The sequence below is a fragment of the Carassius carassius genome, chromosome 14, assembly GCF_963082965.1.
Source record: "Carassius carassius chromosome 14, fCarCar2.1, whole genome shotgun sequence".
In the NCBI taxonomy this organism is placed as follows: Eukaryota; Metazoa; Chordata; class Actinopteri; order Cypriniformes; family Cyprinidae; genus Carassius; species Carassius carassius.
This window is the reverse complement of record NC_081768.1, coordinates 15,418,826-15,443,230: the sequence shown is the minus strand read 5'-3', so window position 1 is coordinate 15,443,230 and position 24,405 is coordinate 15,418,826. Positions and strand designations below refer to the sequence as shown.

The 24,405-nt window shown below is 36.7% G+C and overlaps 1 protein-coding gene across 6 annotated transcripts in view; it reads right to left on the bottom strand.

Moving 5' to 3' along the window:
* The window catches only part of phactr2 (phosphatase and actin regulator 2), a 34,532-nt gene that overhangs the window by 2,177 nt on the left and 7,950 nt on the right, over positions 1-24,405 (bottom strand). For 4 of the 6 annotated variants that reach the window (XM_059566318.1, XM_059566319.1, XM_059566320.1 and 1 more), the window contains 10 exons: positions 9,342-9,509; positions 8,971-9,045; positions 8,145-8,285; positions 6,457-6,681; positions 5,081-5,540; positions 3,603-3,775; positions 2,497-2,653; positions 2,209-2,264; positions 1,286-1,347; positions 162-299 (listed from right to left, as the gene is read on the bottom strand). In XM_059566318.1, the coding sequence (XP_059422301.1) occupies positions 162-299; positions 1,286-1,347; positions 2,209-2,264; positions 2,497-2,653; positions 3,603-3,775; positions 5,081-5,540; positions 6,457-6,681; positions 8,145-8,285; positions 8,971-9,045; positions 9,342-9,509 (1,655 nt within the window). Of the gene's footprint in view, positions 1-161; positions 300-1,285; positions 1,348-2,208; positions 2,265-2,496; positions 2,654-3,602; positions 3,776-5,080; positions 5,541-6,456; positions 6,682-8,144; positions 8,286-8,970; positions 9,046-9,341; positions 9,510-20,155; positions 20,440-24,405 lie in introns of those variants that run through there. The other 2 variants (XM_059566321.1, XM_059566323.1) reach the window with 2 other exon arrangements.

Here is a 24,405-nt window from a genome sequence, read left to right as displayed (position 1 = left end):
AATAAGTGATTTGTATTAGATTATGATTTCCCATTGTCTTTAAAAACAGAATTAATATATTTATTACAAAACACACACACACACTTGGCATAGTGTATGTGCATGTGTGGCATTTGTGTTCTCTATAGCACAGCATGCACAGTAAGAGAAGATTGCCTTACTTTGTCTGCAGGGGTTAACCTGGTCCAGGGCTTGTCAGCACGGCGATCATAGTCTTTTGCCTCTGTGACCTCTACATATTCATTGAAGCGCAAAATTCTACGGGCCACCAGCTCTGCAACTGTGGGCCGGACACTGAGCTATAAACACAGAGCAATTCCTCAAGTCACCTTTTAATGTGTGTGCAGTCACCTTTAATAGGAGTTAAACATGTTCCTTCTAGCCTAAGTAATAGCATATGTACAGTAAGTGAAACAATGAATGTCAAACAATTTCTTCTTTCATAATGAAACAGGTTGGATGTGACTGAATGGAAAAACATTGTCCATTAATGCAGTTTCAGCTAGAACAGGTCAGTTTTGAGAAAATCTCTGTAACTATTGAACTATTTTATAGATCTGGTCTATCTGATAACATCCTCTGCCCTAATTCTCTCCATAATATAGAACATACTTCCACATTAGGAATATAAAACTCTTTACATTCCCCACTACACCTCACCCATTGTAATTAGGAGTTAGCAAGTGGGTTACAGACATAACCAAGTTAACTCTTTAATCTAATTTCACAATAGCAGAGGAACGTCATAAAATAATAAATAATAAGTTCAAGTACATCACCAAAATGTCAATTAGTATCTATTGAGTGAGCTGCTAGTCTCTTCGCACACATTTGATATTTTATTTGACTTCCTTGTAAGCCCAGCAGATGGCACAATGCCCCACAATCCACTATTTTCCACTAGATGATGTCACAGCAATGATTTTGATTCATGATGATTCATAACTTCTTGCAGCATTATGCTCAAGTAACAGGTTATGAGTTATTTGAAATTGGAGCAATAAATTAAACTTACACCTGTAATGTTTTAATATCTGACATTTCTCACTTCTATGGAAGCCCATTTTTGCCACATAAGAAAAAAATCATGCTTAGAGAAAACAGAATTATCACACAAGAAGTAAAAATTATGAGATACTTGTCCAATTATGAGAAAATTGTCCATTATTTTAGAATTATGACAATTTTAACTGATGTCATAATCGTGATTTACCAAAGCTATTTTTCCTTATGTTATTAATAATGATGATAATCTGACTGTCTAGTGGACTGCAGAAGGTTGTACCTTTCGGGATAGCCTTCTTTTAATCTCCTGCTTGGCCTCTTGTTCTTCATTCTCATTTTTCTCTAAAGGGATACAAGAAAGATTTTTGTTATCAATGTTCAGTTTTTATCCTATCAAATGACCAATATTTGCTCTAAAATTCAAACACATCACGTGACAATTGTTGTAAAACTGTGAATAAACTTTTAAAACAAACCAAGGTCACTCAAGACTGACATCGATCTGACAATGCAAGTTTTTAGTCTTTCTCGACAGAAAGCGATCATAGTACAGTAAAGGTCAGCGGAATATAACATTAAGTGATAGTCGAGAATCAAAGCATGGTCAGTTATGAGTTCAAAACTTAATTGTGTAAAACTGGCCAAAGAATTGCTTGAAGACTCATCTAATCTACACCGACCTCTTGATTTAAACGGTCCTGTTGTTGTCGCGACTTTTATTTTTCTATTTATAAGAAAACCTAAAAATTCTAATCAATATTACGCTTCTTCGGATATCTTCACTTATCTATATCTTATTTAATAATGTACCTCAGTTCAGGAAACTAAAATAATTACTTGTTTATAAATCATATTTATATGACATATTTTCTGTGAAGATCAGTTATATACAGCGAGCTTTAGGCAACTCTTTGTTGAATTGCTTACACCTTCCTATTTATCAGAATATAGCTTACAGCTTGTGAGAGCAGAGCTCCTTCATCACATTCCTAGGCTTCATCAGTCATATCGCATAAAACCAAGGCAACGGAAAAGGCAGAACGACACAGGAATTGAGACACACAGCGATGCCTGTGACTCAGTGAACGTCTCTCCAACATCAGAGGCAGCAATAAGCAAGAACAAACATTAAAGCCCTGGGCATCCAAAACAAAGCAACTGTCTACAGACTATGTAAATGAGATTGTGACAGAGGAGACGTACGTTTCAGAATATTTCTCTGTTCAAGCTCTTCTGTGGTGGGCCTTTGGCTCAACCGTCTATGGGAGGAGAAAACAAGAATCAGTCAGGGGAAACCACAAAGACTATTAATGAATATATAGACTGTGTTTAGTAATGGAAAAAAACAGGCCCAGTTTATACTTCTCAAAAAACTCAAGATTACCAGGTGTATCCAAACGTTTGACTGACAGTATATTATAGATTTTTATAAATGGACAATGTTAGTGTGCAAAACATATTAGCAATACAGAACAGCAGAGTTGAATGTACCTCACTAGTTTACAGCCAATCTGCTGCCATAGCTCCTGTCGCTCCGTCTCTGAGGTCCGTGGGAGAATGTTCTTCTCTTCTAGCTCCTTCTTGCTGGGCCTGTTACCAAGTTTGATGGCAAGTGTGTCCTTGCGGCGAATTTTGTTGGCAAGTGAGTCTACAAACAAAAATTGCATGATATATTGGTACCTTATTGGTAATTAGCCAATATTAGAGCCATTTTTAAAGTATCATTACAGGCTGATGGATATTTATTTGTATATAATGGCTGAGTTTGTGACGTTTAATTGTGATTGTTGATGATAGCAAATGTAATCTAAATATAAAAATGACACTCACTTAAAGGAATAGTTCACCCAAAAATGAAATTTTTATCATGAATAACTCACCCTTGTATCTTTCTAAACCTGTATAAGAGTCTTATGTTGAACACAAAAGAAGACATTTTGTGTTTTTTATTTTTCAGTTATTTAGACAAAATGGTAAATAATTTCAGTATCTCCCATTCATTACTTATCAGCCATGATATGATTATTATTATTGGCTTATCTGCACTGGACAGTACATTAGTTCCAGTGCAACCCTAGAAAAAAAACAAATAACCGTATTTGCATTCTGACACAAGTAAAGCATCTTCACATTGCGTGTGGAAAGAACAGAAAACGAGAAACAGGCGTCAGTCTTTGCAGGAATATATTGTGCATAGTGCACTGGCAGCAGAGACCGCATAGTAATCGGTGTGTCAGAAAGCAAAGCTGACTCGACACAGCATGTTTTTCCAGTTTGACAAACTAAAGGCTTGTAGCTTCAAAGAATTTTGGCAAAGCTGTGATCCAAGAGAAAATTCTAAAAAGCAGATACCAAGAATTAAACCTCTTGGAAATATATCAATCTTTACTGTAGTCTCGTTTATACATAAACATTAGGCTGAAGACACACCTTTACTAGAATACTCTAAATTCATATGCAGAAAAGCAGCATACTTAAGGCCATTCAGTTAGAAAATTGAGCTCAGGTGTCTTTTTAAATGCCTTAAGTGAAAGAACATATATAGAAAAATAAAGGGGTTGGGATCTAAAAACACAAACCAGATTTTGAACACATACTAGAGGTATACTCATCCTCCTCATCCTCCTCTTCATCATCCTTGTAGAGTATAGGTCCATCTGAATCAGAGTCATTGGCCTGGTTTTCTCGAACGGAGTCAGGAATGATAGTCACGTCTGGATTTTCCACATTGACGATTTGTTGTCTCTCTCCCTCATCAGTCCCAACAGTCCTACAAAAGGCAAAGCAAAATAGTCTTTTAGTCTAGCTAAAACATTCATTGGGATGAGCAGATATTATAATCAGTTTACATAATCAAATAAGGGAAAGAGGTTACCTTATTCAAGACATTAAATGGATCATGAATCATTCATTTTCCTGGAGTTCTATTTAGAATTTGAGTAAAGGTTTTCTGTGCCAAAAGCCATAGTTTAGTTCATGACCATTTTCTACCCTCTCTGTGACTCTTTGAGATAAATTGGCTGCTGTGCCTTTAAGAAACAGTCACTTCATATGTGAGGTGAGCAACAGAGTTGATCGCTGCACTTCAGTGATCACACTTTTTTTTTTTTTTACTACGCACTGTAAGTAGCACAAGTTTGACATTGTCCTACATACACCCTGATTCATCATCATGTAAGCCCTTCAGTACAGTTGTTTTGCTGTAAAGCTGTAGGTCTAGCTAAAATGTTGATTATACACATAATCATGTGATAATGTGATAACTAGACAACTCACTAGTGTATATTACTACAACTTTTTCATTAGCCACATTTCCTGTCATGCAAGTTACAAGATCAAGGTCTATTTGATGTGTCATCAAATAATGATTGCAGAACCATTTTGGAAAACTATGAATAAACAGTACAACTGAAAAAAGAACAATTCTTTACGTAGCAGAAAAGATTACACTACTGGTCAAAAGTTCAGGGTGTCAGTATGGGTGTTTTTCAAAAGAAATTATTTTTATTCAGTAATGGAATTAAACTGATCAAAAGCAACAGTAAATACTTTAACATTTTTATAAAAAAGTATATTAAATAAAAGCTGTTCTTTTGAACTTTCTATTCATCAAACATTGAAAAAAGTATGGTTTCTACAAAAGGAAAAAATATTATATATCTTTTTTGATAATAGCAGCCAATGAGCATATCTGAATAATTTCTGAAGGATCATGTAACACTGAAGGCTATTGAAAATCCGCTGAAAATCCAGCGGTGTCATCACCGGAACAAAATACATTTTAAAATATATACAAATATTCTTGATCAAATAAATGTAGTCTTGACCCCATACTTTTGAACAGTAGTGCACAGTGTTGTGCAAGTTTACTCCGATCTATTAGACATTTGATTGGAGGACAGAGCATGACTCAACTGCAACAATAGTTTTACCTTTAGGGGAAATATAGAGTAAGCACACACGGCACACAGAATGTGTTATATAATCTATATCAACAGCACAACATTAGAGGAAATACAGAATTTGCAAAGTGATACTAAACATTCACATGAAAAATGACAACATGTAAACTGACCTCTGTGTCTGTTCTACCACTGCCCTCTCTTTCCCCGTTTCACTCTCTGTGCTCACAGGCTGCCCTAAGGTGTCTGAAGAAAGTCTATTGGAAGATCCAGAGAAGGATGTTTCCTCTGTGGTTTGGTTAACATAGGGTTGCTTTTTGTCCTTCTTTGCAGACAACTCCGAGAGATGACTGGCACCCTTCCCATTCTGAGACGTCTCCTCAGCCCTCTCAATATTGGACGTAACTTCTTTTTTCTTTCTGTCCTTTTTAGAAGAGCTTTCCGTGGTCTCAGATGAGGGTTTGGAAGGGGGCCGTGGTGACCTTGAAGGTTCGGTTTTCTTGGCAGACTTGGGTTGCGCTTCTAAGCTGTTGTTCTTTGGGGTCTTGGAGCTGGTCAATGAAGACGACTGTCCTGAGGCCTGAGAGGAACTCTTGGATGTGCCTGCAGTTTTTTTAGGATTTGAAGGTTTAGCTGTGAAGAAATTGAAGGGAATAAGAGATCTTAAATGATGAGTTTAAGGACACATCAACAACAATGATGGCATTTTAAATTTTTTTTTTTTTCTAATAATAAAACCTGGATATTTAGAGATAATTAGAAAACTAAAGGATAAAAAGATAATATGGTGCATGTTCACATGCAGGATCACCGATAAAAACAAACTTCCTATGTGAAGGTCACTGCTGACCAAATATATGGGTTTAGTTTAACATTCACAAGAGTCAGAAAGTACAATACACTGTAAAACTATAAAACAATAAAAAAAGAAAATAATTTTTTATTATTATTTCAATAAATAAATAAATGCTTTATCAGTTAAAAGAGGAAGCTTTCAAGCCACCAATGATGAGCCGCACCGGAGACACGCAATGAATAGTTAAAAGGACAAAGGAATAGCACAAACAATATGCCCGTTTATAGACTATTACATGAGTGTGGTGGTGTACATGCACAAAGTCCCAGTTACATGCAAAATGCAACACATTTATTGTACCATTATATTCAGACAAAGGCAAACGTCAATAAAAGATTATAATGTGTTTAACCAATGAGACAGCACACATGCAATGCAAGCACAAAAGCAACACATGAAAGCCATACTGGGACACAAATGAGTCAGGATGTCACTTTGTACAGAATTGGATACCAATCCAAAGATAGTTAAACCATATAACAAAAAAATGCTGTCTAGCAATCTATGCATTTCCCTTTCTCAAATAATGCATATACTGTAGATCCTTTTCGAAATATTCCTCAATAGACCAAGTTGGTTCCCAGTGATACCAGTCAGGGGGAAAGAGATGCAAACAGGATCCCTTCATGCAGATCTTGTTCACCACGCATGCAAACATGATGCTCTGTTCACATCACTGACGCGTGTACTTACCATTGCCACGAGCGGCAGTTCGTGTGGTTTGTTTGGGTGGAGGAGCGGAGACCTGTTTATTGGTGCTCTTGGTTACCTTTTTACCCCCTGCTTGGCCCACTTTCTTCATGCCTGTGCTTGTGGCCTCACTGGAGGGTTTTTGGGGTGTGGCCTGATGTTTTTTGGTAGGGGTTTTTGGAGTGGCTGACTCACTGGCCTGGGGGCTGCCTTTGCTGTCATTCCTCTCTACAGGAGCAGAGAGGGCAGAGCACCCTAAATACTAAGAAGACCCTCACAACAAAGCTCTGATCACGTGAGCACTAAAGTAGTGACACTAAACAGCCTACAGTATTGTTATACATCATGACATATCTATTCAGCAAGGATGCATTAAATTGATCTGAAGTGACAATGAAAAAATGTATAATGCTATAAAGGTTTATTTCTCAAATAAATGCTGTTTTGAACTTTATTCAAAAGAATCCTGAAAAATTATGGTTTCAACCAAATAAATATTAAGCAGCACATCTGTTTTCAACATTGATAATAATAAGAAATATTTATTGAGCAGCAAATAAGCATATTAGAATGATTTCTGAATGATCATGTGACACTTAAGACTAGAGTAATGGCTGCTGAAAAATCAGTTTTGACATTAAAAGGAAAAAAATACATTTTAAAATTTAGTAAATTAGGAAACAGTAGTTTGTATTACATTTCACCAAATTAGCAGTTGTAATAAATTACACTTAAAAACAGAAAACAAATTTTTATAATAGTTTTTGCACAAAATTACTGTACATTTTTATCAAATAAATGCAGCCTTGGTGAGAATTCTTTCAAATCCTTAAACGGGTATTTTTAGGGACAGCGGAAACGCCTCAAGTGGTGTAATGCTTTAGTGAATCCATTGCCAAAGGCCTCTCCAAGATTAGCCCCACGAAGAGTAAAATATACTCATTTGTGGGTGAAAAAGTGGTGGAAACAATTACAGAATTGTTGTAGAACATTAAAGGGTTTTGACGTTGCCCTTGTGCATCTTATGACTGTAGCCACAACTTCTGCCCACAGCTCTGATAAAAATAAAAATCCAAAATGATGTCAGTCTAAATGACATATCGCTCATTACCTAAAAGGATGTAGATGTTATTAATAAAAATGGTTTTAATAACTTTAACCAAATCTACAGACAACTCAGTGAATAAAAACAAACACACTCTGGAAATAACCATCTCAGGAAATGTCCTTGCTCTACAAATAACTTCATTTGTACAGTTTGTTAAAAACTTGACCACATCTGCATTTCATTGAGCACTGCTCCAAAGCTGCTCAAACTACCTCTAGACAAACACCTACTACTATAATCTTAGCGCCAGTCTTTCTCAGTACAAGCGTTGATTTTACTAATTTTCAGCCACAATGATATGAAATGATATAGATGGTCTGATGTGCAGAAATTACACTGAAACAGCTATTTTAATATGGATCACTTTGCTCATGCAATTAACAAACTGTTGTGAAGAAACTTAAAGACCACAACGTGAGCATGCCATAAAACCCATGAAAGGACCCTCCAGTTAGACTGAATGATTCAACTTATTAGTGGCATGAGCTTAAAACATCAAAAGATACAGGAGAATAGTAATACGGTTAAACTCACGTTGAAGATTCAGCATCTTTATTTTGTGAGACTAAACAGAAAACGGTACCTTCTGGGTCCTCTGCCACCGCTGCCAAGTCTGGTTTCTCTTCGGGGACCAGTTCTGTAGTTTCAATGTCTACTTTGACCTTTTCAGTAACTCCGCTGGGCACTGCATGACCATTCAAGGTCTCTGTGTTCAAAGGATCATCTAAAGATAGGCAAACATAACTCAGTCATCATGAAAGCAAGACTAAATGCCTGCTATTCAGTAAAAACACAATTTTGTTTGCATTAATATTCAAGTCATTCCTCGGATGTTCTTATAAAAAGCTCTGGTTTCCTCACAGAACACTGAGAGCTCAACAGAAGCCCAAATACAACTAATAAGAGTATTACTGAAAATCTTTACTCCGAGCCTGGAGATTGGGAGGGATTCTATTGTTCTCACAAAGTCTGTGTCATTTTCAAAATGCTGGATATGAACAGTAAGTCCAGGAAGTGTTTAGCTTTTATTATATGGACAACATAAATCAAAGCCATTTAAATGGAAAACATTCCTGGGTGGTAGATCAAATTAGTTTTCTCTATTGCTAAGGCACCCTATGCATATCAGTTATTTATGTAGCGGTAACTGTGGCTACAGACATTGAGAAAAGTTCTAATGAGTCAGTCTTCTACAGTAGGTGGTGGTATCACAGTGGTTAAAGATTTAAGATTGCATCCGATAACCCACCAGCACCACTTTATACATGAAGAACACAGAATATTCCTCCATAAAACCCCATTGAACCATAGGTTGCTTCAGGAATCCATCCTTATAGTGTACTATAAACCAACAATAAATAATCTAATCATTTTTTCTAGAGGCTAGAGAACTTTAATTAAAATCTCACCTTGGTCTGGAATAAGGACACCTTTTCTTATGAGTTCTTCTCGAGTTTGCCTGGTGGATATTTTCCTCTCCAGAACTAAGACGAAAACGGAGACAGTTTGTTATATTTAGGCTACTTTATGGTTCACAGAGTTCAGTGAAAGTGCAGGCTGCTGCCAGCTGTAATGTGTGTAATAAATTTCATGATACATCCAACATAATCACCAACTGAATGTCATACTGGATGATGAAACTTTCATAAAATTGTGAGGGAGCATCATGAAAAGCCAAGAGGGTATCACTGAAAGACTGCATTCTGAATATACATAGTTGGACGTGTTGTTCTAAGCATTAACCTTCAAGCAAACTGCTTTTAATAAATAGGGGATGTACCTTTTGAGAGGTCCTGGAACTTATCACTGGTTCTCTTCTTTCTCCATTTCCAAGGTTTAAAGATCTTGCCCAGAGAAGAGAGCTTCCCCTTTCCTTTCAGCTGAGAAGACTGCGAGCTTCCCACCACCACATCAGAGTTGGCCAGAGAAGATTTTTCCAGTCCCTCCACTAAAAGTGAATCGCAGCAAGAACATAATTTTGAATGAGCTGAATAAAAAATAAAAAATAAAAAAAAAACAGAGCTGACCCCTAAACAATGGAAAACTGCCAACAGGAAATACTTGTGTGAGTGAATGTTTCTGACCATAACAACACACATTAGGGCACCCTTAAGCAACAAGAACAACTAGCTGTCTCTTTCCAACAGCATACAAAACAGACCTAATGTTACAAATTATTTCCATTTCAAATAAATGCTGTTCTTTTGAACTTTCTACTCACCGAAGAATTACAAATTAGATTTTAAAATAGAAAACAGCAGTTTTAATTGTACTAAACGATATTTGACTATTTTTATCAAATAAATGCAGCTTTGGTCATCATAAGAGACTGGTAGTGTAAGAGAACCGTAATGTACTGTACATGCATGTAGTATACTGTATACAGTATATACGTCAACACTGTTACCAAAATTTTGAATGAATGGCTAACAGTGTAGAAATATATTTACAGTAAATGCAGCACGTTGGTTTGTAGTTACTGATAAACATTTTCCATAAACTAAAAAACATCATATACTTATTCGATTTTTTTTTTACAATAATAGATTATATATAATATATATATATAAAAATTGGGATTTGTTTTTCTTTATCTTTGTGTAATCTTTAAAAGAGCACTGGAAGTAAAGAAAGTGTTTGTAGAAGGTGTCATCTACAAGCATATGCAAATGAGTCAATGGAGACCCTTAATCCCAGAACCGATTGATTATTTTAGGTTAGATGCTCACTTAAGGTTTCAGGTTTGTGATTCAGCCCAGAACTAAACTCTCTCTCACACCACCTTTACATTATTTCTTCTTCGCTTGCAATATGAAAAGATTCTGAGTCTGACAGAGAGGTGCAGCTTTTCCAAATGACCTACACAAAGAGATATTAAACCCGTTCATCAAACATAATCCAACAGAACAGCAGACCTAAAGTCACAGGCCCACCTTGCCAGATGAAGTGTAAAATAATCACGAGATCAACATCAAAGAACTGAGAACAATAAACAAAGAGTCAGGCTCCAAAGCAGTGACACCATTTATCATTTCAAGAAAATGCACACACACTTACATTGTTCTCTGCAGAACTGCAGTAAAGACCTGGGTCAGTGTGTGTATGGGTCATTGTTATGAGTCCTGGCTTGATTAAGAAATCTATAAAAATAACAGTCTTCCAAAGGACAGTTTAGAATTTATTTTGTTTGTTTGTTTTTGGTCTTTTCTTCCATTTATTGGAGGTCAGTGGAGTCCAATATTGTCTGGACCTCAACATTTCCTAAAATATCTTCAAAGTCAGTAGCACTGTATGATAACTGCAGCATGTTTTACAAGAAAATACTATTTCAGTCTTTCTACTTATATTTCTTAGTCATTATTTGTAAAATTCATGAGCAATTTATAAGTGAAAATAGCTTCAGAATAAATCCACCACCAAATTTTTAGTGATGCTTGGAGTGACATAAGGTTGAGAAACTTCTCATTTTTCCGAAAAATATCCCTTTAAATGCTCTGGAGACAGTAATTTCCTGACTCTTGCATCTCAACTATGAGATTTTATCGCTCGTTTCTGATAATACCATCAAAACACAAGCCAACTAATATACAAACTGAAAGAGAAACAAATTTAGCCGTCTTTCACTTTACATAACTCTCCTTTCTCAAAATCTCCATAGAATGTTGCTTCAACTGACTGCTTGACATTTTCCACACATTTACAAAGTTTTAATGGTTCACTCTATTATTTATTAAATGTTTCATAGGAGCCTATAGTGGATAATCAAAAGATTATGTTGTTAAATGACCAGACAGAATATTTTACAGAAATATTTTATATTTTACAAGACTGTCTATTCCATGAGGAACCTTTAGAGTTAGTTCACCCTAAAATAAAAATTACGTCATTAAAGGGTTAATTCACCCAAATATTAAAATTATGTCATTAATAACTCACCCTCATGTCGTTCCAAAACCGTAAGACCTCTGTTCATCTTCGGAACACAGTTTAAGATATTTTAGATTTAGTCCGAGAAAAGTAATAAAAACATCATCAAAGTAGTCCATGTGACATCATAGGGTCAGTTAGAATTTTTTGAAGCATCGAAAATACATTTTGGTCCAAAAACCGAGGAGCAGATGATACTGCGCATGTGTGATTCAGCGTGAAGCAGAATGACACACAGAGCATCTGAACTGAACTGGTTCTTTTGGTGAGTGATTCTGAACTGATTATGTGCTAATGTTATGAGCGCGGGTAAACCGAAGGCTTGAATGAAGGGCAATCATCACCAATGACGCCATTATGTCGAGCGCTAAAGAACCGGTGAACCGTTTTCTTCAACTGGTTTATTGAATCGAACTGTCCGAAAAAAAACAGTTCGCGGTAAAGAACCGAACTTCCCATCACTACTGGTGATCCGAAAACCAATGCAACCGGATCTTGACTCAAGAATGAGTCAATCGTTCGTTCGTTATCTGGCACGGCGTTCGTTAGGGCTGAAACGATTCCTCGAGTAACTCGATTACAAAAAATGATCGAGGCAAATTCCTATGCCTCGAAGTCTCTTTTAATTTATTTAAAATCTCACATCAGGTTCTTTCGCAATGTTTTTTTTTAATGTGACACAACGCGTTTACGTCACCCACAAAGCGGAAGGAGACACAAGCGCTGCGTCCGAAATGGCATACTGCACTTTTACTGTCTATGATACTGCAAGGAGTCAGCAGTGTTTTGGTTTGAGGGCGCGGGCAAACGTAAAGAGAACGTCGTGGCGTGTGTCCATTGAAAGAGAGCTGGCATACCACAACTAGGGCCCTATGATTTCAGCGATGCAGAAAACGCGGAGGGAATCGCAGAATCCAGTCATAAAAACTGAATTTACAGTTGAACGCGGAATGGCACGGAATTTGCCAAATTTAGAATGAATTAATCAAAAACAGGTCATTGCACTTACATCAAATCACGATATGGACTAATATCTGTAAATATTAAGCCGGAACAGTCTATTTAAATATGAATCCTGCATGTTCTGCGTGTCTCTGTTAATGAATGGCGCAGAAGCGCTTCTTCGTTTATTTACACACACTGAAGCACACGTGACGCTCGCGGTAATTTCAGCATTTGCTGTCTCACTAAATAAGGACGTGAACACATGAACAACATCTCCAGAACTGCTCTGACAGTCACTTCATGAGCATTTGACCGTTTGATTTGAGTAAAACTAGCGTCACATCACATACACAGAACTGTAAAGGTACGTCAACCCTTCAAAATAAAAGTCCAGTTTAAAGACAAGTATTTGCCAGATATGTATTACTATTGTTCAGCAGAATGTATATATCCTACTAGGGGTGGGTCGATATCTCGATATTTAAAATATATCGAGATATTTTTTAAACACGATATGGATTTTGACATATCATATATATCGATATATTGTTTATATTTAATTCTGATTCCGCCACTTTGCTTGTTTGCCTTCTCTGTGCTGTCCTCGCCCCCGCTCGCTCGCCCCCTGTATCCTTGCTTTTGTCCCCCCTCCCCTCGCGTGTACAGAACTAGTCAAAAAAAAAAAAAAAGGACAACTGGCTCCATTATATGGAGATACTTCGGTTTTCAGACGTCGGGCGAACAGCAGGCAGATGTCTACTGTATTGCCCAATGATTTCCACGATGCAGAAAACGTGGAGGGAATCGCGGAATCCAGTCATAAAAACGTATCACATACACAGAACTGTAACGGTTCGTCAAAATAAAAGTATTTGCCAGAAATCTATTACTATTGTTCAGCAGAATGTACATAGCCCACTACTACTACTATTAAAAAGAAACGAACATAATTTTTAAAGGAATAGTCACACAACATTTCTTCCATATTTTATTTTTAATAGTAAATTCCCTTTATTTACCAAAAAATAAAGTTTGCTTAATTTTCAATAATTAAAAGATAAATTAATTTATGTGTTTAATGTGCATCTCAGAAAATGCTTTATTTAAAACCCCAATTGAATGACACTTAAATGCACTTAATTCATCTGTCAACTTTGTCATTGTTCACAGTACAAGTACAGACAGAGAAACAATGGGTAATAAATGTTTATTTTTGATGTATGCATTGCATTCTATGCATTTAAAAAGAAAAAGAAAAAAATTCTAAAAAAGGAAACTAAGTTGTTCATTTTAAGAGACCCAGGAGTCTTATTTTCTCTTGCATAATTAATATTGCACTTTAATTAAGAAAAAACGCATTTTATCATATTACTCGATTAATCGATGAAATTTTTGGTAGAATGCTCGATTACTGAAATATTCGATAGCTACAGCCCTAGTGTTCATCTTCAGTTCTCTCTTCACAGCAGTTCAGGTAGTGTACTGTTTGAGTACATGAATTACTCCGGGATATTGGTTTGTTTTAACTCAGAGGGAGTGTCAGCCACATTAAAAAAGTTAACAGCTTAAGTCATTTGTGGATTAATGCTTATTGAAGACGCGAACCGTTTCAAACGATTCAGTTCGATTTGGTGAACTGGTTCAAGAAGATCCGGTAACATCGAGTGATTCTTTCGCGAACCGGATATCACTACACTGCAGTGAACGCGCTCACAACAGACACGGAAAAGAAGACAATGCTGAGTAAAGTCATAGTTTTTGCCATTTTTGGACCAAAATGTATTTTCGATGCTTCAAAAAATTCTAACTGACCCTCTGATGTCACATGGACTACTTTATGTTTTTATTACCTTTCTGGACATGGAGAGTATAACGTACATACACTTTCAATGGAGGGACTGAGAGCTCTCTGACTAAATCTAAAATATCTTAAACTGTGTTCCGAAGATGAACGGAGGTCTTACGGGTTTGGAACGACATGAGGGTGAGTTATTAATGACATACTTTTAATATTTGGGTGAACCCTTTAATTACTCACCCTAATGTCGTTCCAAACCCATAAAGCCTTTAAGATTAAGACAAATTAAGATATTTTTGATGGAATCTGAGAGCTCTCTGACTCTCCCATAGACAGCAACCCAACTGTAATGTTCTCAGGTCCAGAAATGTAGTTACCGGACATCGGTGAAATAGTCCATGTGACATCAGTGGCTCCACTTCAATCTTATGAAGCTGCAAGAATACTTTGTGCGCAAAGAAGACAAAAATAACAACTTTATTCAAAAACTCTTCTCCCCAGAGTTATTGTCTTTCGCCATTTTAGAGAGTATCACAGTGCATACACATGCTTTCCCCCAAGCGTAAACAATGCTAATTACGCTGATTACGTTCATGTGCGTGCTTTCACAACACAAACATAAACAACGTAGATTACATTGATGGAAGAAGACGGAATTCAGGGGAGAGAAATTGTTAAATAAATTAGGTTATTTTGTTTTCGTTGCGCACAAAAAGTATTATCATAGCTTCGCAAAATTTAGCCACTGTGACTGATGTCACATGGACTATTTTACCGATTTACTTACTATGTTTCTTGACCTGGGAACATTTCAGTTGCATTGCCGTCTATGGGAGGGTCAGACAGCTCTTAGATGAGATAAAATAAAAATACCGTATTTTTTGGACTATAAGTCGCACTGGACTATAAGTCGCATTTATTTAGAACCAAGAGAAAACATTACAGTCTACAGCCGCGACAGCGCCCTCTCGCGGCTGTAGAAGGCAATGTTTTCTCTTGGTTCATATCTCTCGGTTCATTTCTCTCGGTTCATGTCAAATTAATTTTGATAAATAAGTCGCACCTGACTATAAGTCGCAGGACCAGCCAAACTATGAAAAAAAGTGTGACTTATAGTCCGGAAAATACGGTACAAATAAAATCTTAATTTATGTTCTGAAGATGTAGTATGGGTTTAGAACAACATGAGGATGAATAATGACAGAATTTTTATTTTGGGGTGTACTAACCCTTTAACATCCATGGAATCTTTCAATTGCACAAAAGAGTTCTTTATATTAAAGAAAAAAAAAGATTCTACAAATGATTCAAATGATTTTCACACTAAGAAAAAATATGGTCACTCAAAGGACTGTTCACTGAAAGGTTTGTTGGGGAGCATTGCTATGAAAACCTTATTTTGAAACCTTTATTTTTAAGAGTGTAAGCTTCTGCAACACATCAATACACCACTTATGTGGCTGCCAAACACACATTGCTTCCACATGCATCACGAATCATCTCTAGGAGTCCAAAAACTGACCAGCAAACAGGATATTTTTCCATATAGAAATGTGTGAAACCCAAACATGAAGTCTGTTTTTCACACTACACTGAGGGAATTCATTAGCAAACACATGTGACAGGAATGTGTAGAAGACATGTCTGTGGTCTTTTCACCACCATCACGAGGATGCCACAGCGCCTCTTTACTAATCAATTCTCCCCAAGGAGCCACTGACACTAGACTCCATTGGCCTGCCAACAGGCAGCTGGCCTCTGATTGGATTATTAAAAGAATGTGTTACCCCCAGAACTCCCAATGATGAGCACAGTCCCCGAGATCAAACCTCAGAGGATCAAGCACATTTAAAACAAAGAGGACACCGCTTTACAACTGAGCAAGAAGAATTCATTTGAAGGGCACAGATGAACAGGTGTGGACACTGCAGAATAAAAGTAGAGCTACAGTTGAAATACTGGACATGATGCCAGTTTGATTTATGCAGTTTACAGTTGCATGAAGTGTTTTAAAAAATAAAGCATTAAGACAGACATGTTATAATTGTCTCAGGATGTTTCCCTAATTGTTAGTTTTAAAAGAACGAAACCCCAGTTCACTGTGACATCAGTCCTTATGGTGTTCACAATATGGTGGACTCAAAAGAGAACCCAGTTCTTTTCTTTGTCCTCTTCAGCACTGCTGTGATTTTCAGATTCTCTCTTGTTCGCACAACAACTTCATAAGAACTCAGACCCCTGCTTCTCGGCAGTGGAATATGGAGCCGGAGCAGCTGGAGTCTGACCTGGAAAATGTGAAAAATGAAGTGGACAGGGAAGGGGGTGAGGAAGAACTGTCAGTCTCAATTGGAACTTTTTTTGTTTGTTTTCTTTAAATTCACAACAAGCCATATTTCATTAAGTTGTAGTGATTGTTTTTTTTCTAAAGAATTATATAATATTATACTATGGTCTGTCTGAATACTTGATTCTGATTGGCTGGCTAGAATTAAACTGTTTAATGCACAGGTTCAAGTCAGTTTAATCACTATTCTATATTAATGTGTTGCTATCATTGACAATCGCACAAGTTTACTTGGCTATCTAAATGGGGACATTACATAGACTTCTATTGTTTTTATATACAGACAGTTATAGATTTTATAAACTAATACCAACCCATACCCTAAGCCTTCCCCTCACTAAGGTAAAGGGGTGGAAAACTTTTGGTAAATTTCCGAAAACCTTCCAAAAATCCCTGGAATATTCCAAAAAGAACCCTGCCGCTCACAGAAAACTTTTTTTTATTTTTACAGTAAAAAAAAAATAAATACCTTGGTTACTTTTTTTATACCAGTTTTACAAATAAGGACATCCCCAAAGGGACATTTTAGGAGATTGTTTTCGTCAGGTTTGTTCACTTTTGGTTACAAAATTTCCCCAATATATGTGGGTAAAATGGATGTACCGTATTTTCCACACTATAAGGCACATCGGATTATAAGGCGCACCTTCAATGAATGGCCTATTTTAGAACTGTTTTTCATATATAGGGCACACCGGATTATAAGGTGCATAGAAAAGAAAATACTGCAGTCAAACGTTTGACTGGGTTTGCGTTATGCATCCACTAGATGGAGCTGTGCTAGAGGGAATGTCAACATTTTGACAGAGCGCCTTGATCCATATATAAGGCGCTCCGGATTATAAGGCGCACTGTCGTTTTTTGAGAAAATTAAAGGCTTTTAAGTGCACCTTATAGTGCGGAAAATACGGTATTCAAAATTAAATAAACTAACAGCTCTATCGCTTGTAAAAAGAGATGCAAGACACGAGCATGAGAGCCTTTGGAGGTCACAAATAAACTACATGTGAAAACACCCTCAGATTTCAACCTAAATGGAGATTGTGAGCTTTATGTATTCTGAGAATTGTTCAGCAAAAAAAGAAAAAAAAAGAAAGAAAAAACAAGGAACCGAGAATTTGTGTTGCAAACTCCCCTTGAACTCTTCTGCCACTGTTAAGACGGCTGTCTGAATGAAACATGCAAACATATAATATATACTGCATACCACCAAAAGTATCTAAAATATACAGAACGATTTTTACTATAACATCCAGATCCACATTATGGCAAATTTGCTGCAAATACGATCACATTTGACGTTGTACAGTTGACTGAATTGCTCACTTCCTCTTTATAAAGGGAGGCCACTGAAAATGCATGAAACATGACAAATAATCATGATAACCAGAAAACAAAAAGGCATCAGTTATTCAAACCTCCAAGACTTCCAAAGAAGGCATGTGAGACTTAAGGGTTAAAAAGTCCATGGGAGTCATATTGCAGTGTAGCTCATATCAACATCCCTGACAGCATATTTCTTACAGAACAATCGCACATTTGACTTGCCTTATGCTTCTAAATATAAAGACAAAGCAGCTGTAGAGATCTGTGATGGTTAAAAAGACCAATCGTGCTGATAATTCGTTCATTATCTCAATGTTTTAAGTCTGTAATGCTGAAGAGTAAGTCAAACAAATTAGTGTTAAAGTTGTCAGTTACTACCATTTTAAATTTACTCTTTAACAGTGATTGTAGCCTGTTTTTTAACATCCGGTAAGTGCATAAATCCTACAGCAAATGCTAAACCTAGCTTTGTATTAAAAATTGGTTGCAGCACCGGCTAATCCCACAGCCTCAGTTCCTTATAATACCAATGAAAAAAAACAATAGGCCAATTTCACTCAACACTTTGTTCCTCTATTTACATAAAGGAAATGTTTGCAATAGCCTTTCCTATAAAACGATTAAAAAATGGACCCAAGACAAAAATGGTGCAGATTATTTCTGGATCTAATTAATAGAGAGGTATAGAATCTGTGGCCTTTCACATCCAGTTAATTGCTATACATTCCAAATAAATCTTGATTCAGTCTTATTTAAAGCATAATAAGCATGCTGTTCATGAGGACACACAAATAACGTCTGATCAACCTTCCTTTGAGAGCTGGTAAACTGATAGCAACAGAAGCTTCTATATCACAGCACTCTGGCAGTAATGGAAATTATGGGGAAATGAAGGTAGCGGCTCGTGATCCAACATTTGATGAAGAAAGAAGCTTAAGATTACAATAACACTGCATTGTGAAGTACTTGCTTGGGATTGTAGTTATTGAAACTTGACTGTGGTGCATACGAAGACGTTTCTGCCACTGTTGCTGCTTTTTAAAAAATAAATATCTTAAACTCAACACTCTCAGTCTCAATAGTCTGCAGAGAAGGTGAACATGAACTAATCTTGTATTGAATGAAACCAAAACCAGTAAACCCGCAATGCAGACTTGCGTTTTGATAATGAATGACCCAACTGCATGTGGAATGCTTTGTTAAATTTACAGTGGTAGCTGCCATTTATCACTTTTTTACTATGACAAAGTGATGTTACAATTATTACAGTATGAAATAGCATGCCAGTTAATTAAAAATATACTTATATTTGATTGTTTGTGTAAAATGCATTAATACAGGATGTAGAACAACGGAAGGCCACATGATAAAGTTCTCTGAGCCAATAATAACAAATTAGCAAAGTGTCATTCACACAAACACAAAACAGTAAAATAATGTAAAACATACTTAATAAAACACAAAAAAAGATGGATTTTTTTTGTCTTTTTTATATAAAATATGATCAAGTCTGATGGTTCATGCACGCAGTTCTGGGAATGCCCCTTCCTAATATAAAGTCCGTCATACATGCTAAATTAATCTACACTTAAAATAACCTATTGTAATGTTTTGCATGCATTTTAAGTAGCCTAAACGTACATATATTGTTTTAGTATGGTAATTTTAGTTAAAGTAACATGTTAAAACAATATCTTTTTACAGCGTTATCGTTTTTCCGTTAAAATGACTCATTTTTTACACTATGCACACTGACTCGAATTAGGAAGTAAGTTAACTTAAATTTCTAACAGCGCATCGATTTGACAGCACATATTACGACAAATAACATGTGAGCAAAAGAACAGAGTGGAACAATAATTTCCTGAATGCACGAGCCAGTATATTTATATTTCTTCGTCATTATCAAGTAAGGATATTTCTGTTGACTAATCAACACAACGCCTCAAATTCACGAAAGATGAGCTTGACAAAGTCCCACTTGTTGATCGCTTGCACTCCACGCGACAAACCAAAATCCACGCGCTCGCTTCGAATATTATTATTACAGTGTTTTATTTCGTCGCATCACGTAGTTAGCAGTATATTGCGTGAAAGCAAACGTGCAAGTATCAGACTTGATAATGAACTTGATTTGCCACCGAAAAGGACTCATGTAAGTTAGTCTTCCCTGCATGAAGGTTGATTGAGATAGCGGTGCGAGTGAGTAAACAGCGGGTCAGTGAATGAAGAACCAGCCCTTCCAGACACTTACCGCTCGCTCCCTGAGACAAGCTTGAGACAGATGTCTGGCCCATGTCGATCTTCAATGGGCCGCTAAAGAAAAATCATACGACGCCCCAAGAACTTGTGCAACAAAGCCCACTCGATCGACATAGCAGGAGACTCATCTCACTCCTCAACTCTGAGAGCTGCTTCTCAAAAGAGCTTCTCCATACTTTGTGAAGTCGCAAGACACGCAATCGAACTCTCGAGTCTCCGGACTGAAATGCCTGTCATTCCTTTTTTTGCAGATTGTAAGCGGTCAGAGGTCATAAGGAGGAAGTTTCAAGCCCCTCCTTGCTTCAGCCCTGCTTAAAGCATGGACATATATATGGGTAATAATGTGTTGTCCAAAAGTGACATCATTAGAAAATACTAGATCAGTTATGTCAGTGCTATTTCTGACTACACTGCTTTAATGTATTAACATGAACATAAAACATGGTTTATTCTGTTGTAAATATCTGTTGCTTGCTATCACAATATTTTTGATCAAGAAATGACAGTGTAAATGATTTCCTGTGTTTTACATCATCTAACCAAAGAGAGTAGGCTAGGCTATCAATAAAGCTGAATAAAATATTCATCATGTATTAAAACTAAAGATCATTCATTACTGATGATTTCCAGACATGATTATCTTACATAACTCTACTTTTACTCCAGTGAGTCAGTCAGTTTCTGTAAAGACACATACCTTAACATTGACTTTCAAGAGCGGGGCATGTTGTGCAAACCATTAAATAGTATTTAATAATAATGCTCTCAGGAAAATGTAAATGGTAAAAAAAAAAAAGCAAAAAGTATAAAGTATAACTACAAGTTATTTATTTTATGAAACAGCAAAAAGTAACTAGTAACAAAAAAAATAGTATTGGCCATTGTATTTAAAATAATAAATACTAAATTTATAACCTGTGACAACTTGCCCCATCCTGACCTGAATGGAAATAGCCTATCCTTGTCTGATTAAATGTCATTGAGGTTTTATTGATTACAATGAGACAATTTTCAAGGTTTGACCATTTAAGGTGTTTGAACCCAACATATAAAATCACTGCTAGCGGAAATCTACATTTGTGTAATTTAAAACATTGGATTCAAAACCTTATACTGGAGACACATCCCTTATGACAACTTATCACTAGCTCCAGTCTCACTTATATGACACTATACATAGTCTTTTGAACGTCATGGTTCTATGCAAGGGTAGCACTTTATTTATTTTGCATAAAAAGGGAAGCACGCCAAAAGGACACACTATGAACCTCTGGTTCCATTTCTCCTTTACGTTCCATGAGAATGAGCATTTTTCAATTACAAAAAGATAGGTTTTATACCAACAAATGCTAACATTGCTATAATCTTTTAGTTTGCGGCTAATGCTTTGCTTTCATCAAAAGAGGCCAAAAGCCCCACAGAATAGCCCCCCCAACCCCTTCCAAAGCAGAAGTGGTGGGTGGGATTCAAAGCAGGAAGCCTTACGAAAAAACATGTCTACTCTGGAGATCTGAGCTATTGTTTTGCACACAGCAAAGCTGAATGTTCTCATCAAGTATGAGCTCTCCACCCCTTCCCCTCTTCCTAACATCATAACACCACAACCCTGAGTACAAGCAGCTGAAGTAGTGTGATTTGTTGGTGTAATCTTTGTTCATGCAATCTTTCTTATTTTATAGTAATTTTTGTTATTGAACATGTGGAATTATTATTTTTTATTCAAAAGGGGTGACCAAGTACACAAGCCACAAACCCAAATAGGGGAAACCAAAAAATGCAGACCAACTAAGTGAAAGTAAACTGTTTCCTACAGCTAGACATACTGTACGCAGCTAGTTCTAAATTAAAGCTGTGTTTCTCATCCAATGAGTCCATTATAGGAGCCTGAGCAAACTTGCAGGATGACCTAAAAATATTTAAATGAATATAGCTAGTCTTACTATGTCACCCTTTTTTTCTTTTGCTGGCATTAGCAGAAGTCCTAAACGGCCTGTGTGTGGTCAGAGTGGCCCGTCAGTCTGATATCATGGTCTGTATGCATTTGTTCAGTAAACACTGACACAGAACCTTGTATACTCTGATAACCCACTTTCATACACCTCACATTTCAAATGATTGACACACAGCCAAAACAATACAGCTGTAAGGGCACATTCATTAAAGATCATCTTGATTTTCCATGTATTCTGCAGAGGTGAAATACTCCTTAATATAGAGACACAATTTGTTTTTGTGCCAAACAACCTGTTTATTTTAAGCTTAATAACCCTGAAAATAATGTGATTAATATCTCCATGTTAAAGAATATCTCTGGAGAACTATTCAAGATGGCTACAATTAGTATGCATACAAAAGAAGTGACTCACAGTATTCTGTAATGAGTTCCTGACATGCATCGATTATGGCCTCTGCCCAGGTTTAAAAACAGAAGGGGTGTATGGCTAGTCACCAAATCACAACACACCTCCTCATATTCTGACACTATTCCCGGAGAACGCTGCCATCTATTGACCAAGTGCATGCAATCTGAATGCAAATGTCTCATTTGGGTACAACACACACATTTCTACTTGCAGCTCAGGAGTGGTATGTGAATGTTTTTGCATGCACTGTGATGCGATTTGATCATTTACACTGTGAATCACTGCCAGCGCCTCTCAGAATGTCAAGAACTTTCATCACAATACGTAAATCTTTTCAATCAAATGAAGTGTATTCACTTACTGGCACGATTGTTTGTCCACATGCCCTACCTGAACTCTTTTGAGAACATTTGAGAAGCTTAATCTGAATTCCAATGTAGTCCGATATCCCAAGAGACAGACCTCTGGACTTTGTGTAGAGAGCAAAATCTGTCCATTTGCTCTAGAGTGCAGCCTAATAGCATACGGGTAGACAGTAATGGCATACAGCTAATAACGGCAAAGCGGATCTTTTTGCAACCCATCAAAATAAATACAAACCTCAAATGTTGATACAATGTCTATGTCTTCAATACACTGCTCATCAGCTCATCTACCACTATCTCTATCTCCTTATATTGTAAAGGGTAATGGGTTCTGCTGATCACAATGATCACTTCAAGTCCCCTAAATGCAACATCACTGGAAACAACGTAGGAAAAGCTCATTAATTATTAACTGCCAATCTCAGCACAAAATAGCAGCTAATTATTGTTTAAGTGATGCCATTTAGTTCTTTCCTCTGCTCAGATGATTTATTTATTAACTCTAAACCCAGAGAAAAGTTATAGCGTGACAAGATTCTCGCACCTTATCATGAAAAGCAAATATCTAAACCACAGATTCAACTCTGCAAATTTAAGCAAGATCTAAAGATAATCGTCTCAGCATGTCTCTTTAATTATGATGCATAAGAAACAAGCAGTTCTGTTGACTAAGCATCACCTAAATATACAATTTCAGATATGGCCTGCACAAACAACCAGATGATGTATTGCTGGAAATATTTTTGAAAACAACTGGCTCCTGTTGGGCCGTTTACCCAATGATGGAGCACAACAAGGTATGGCAAACCTTGTTGATCAATACTTGACATCCTGCCTTTAAGTGATTTTCCCCAGCACGGATGGCTCTTATTTGGAAATCTGGGACATTTAATAATAGTACGTCGCAGGGGGAGTGGAGAGCATTAAGTTTCACTAAGCAGGGAAACAGACGCTGATGATGCACCCGACATTGGGAGGACTAACACTGGTCACCTGCTGAGAGGAGACTTGCACAATGATAAGAGGCATTACCAGGACACTTAAATGGAAGGAAAAAATCATTTGGTGTAATGATGGGGTGCAGTCCTATATCTTTCAGTTAAACACATGATAACATCAGATTTACAGTATGTGATAGGATACAGGTACTGTATACAGTGGTAAGTGTACACTTTACAAAGACAAAGGTCATAAGTAGCACACGCACATTAGTAAGCTGTACATTTTTCTTCCTTTTTGCACTTTGTAAAGTAGACGTGAAGAAATGTTGTAAATAGCAATATATACTAGTTCAGCTATTAACTACTTGCTGGCTGATATAGAAATCATCTTGGGACTCTTACTAACAATTAGCAACAAGAATGTAGCAACATATAACAGGTTTAGTTTCGGTTTTCAATTTTCAAGTGAAATAAAATTGCCTGTACAAGTCATTTCAATGTGTAAAAGTGAGTAAAAAGTGTCAGGCATTACTGAGGGAATATGAGAAGTATTCATGTGATCTCAATATGGCT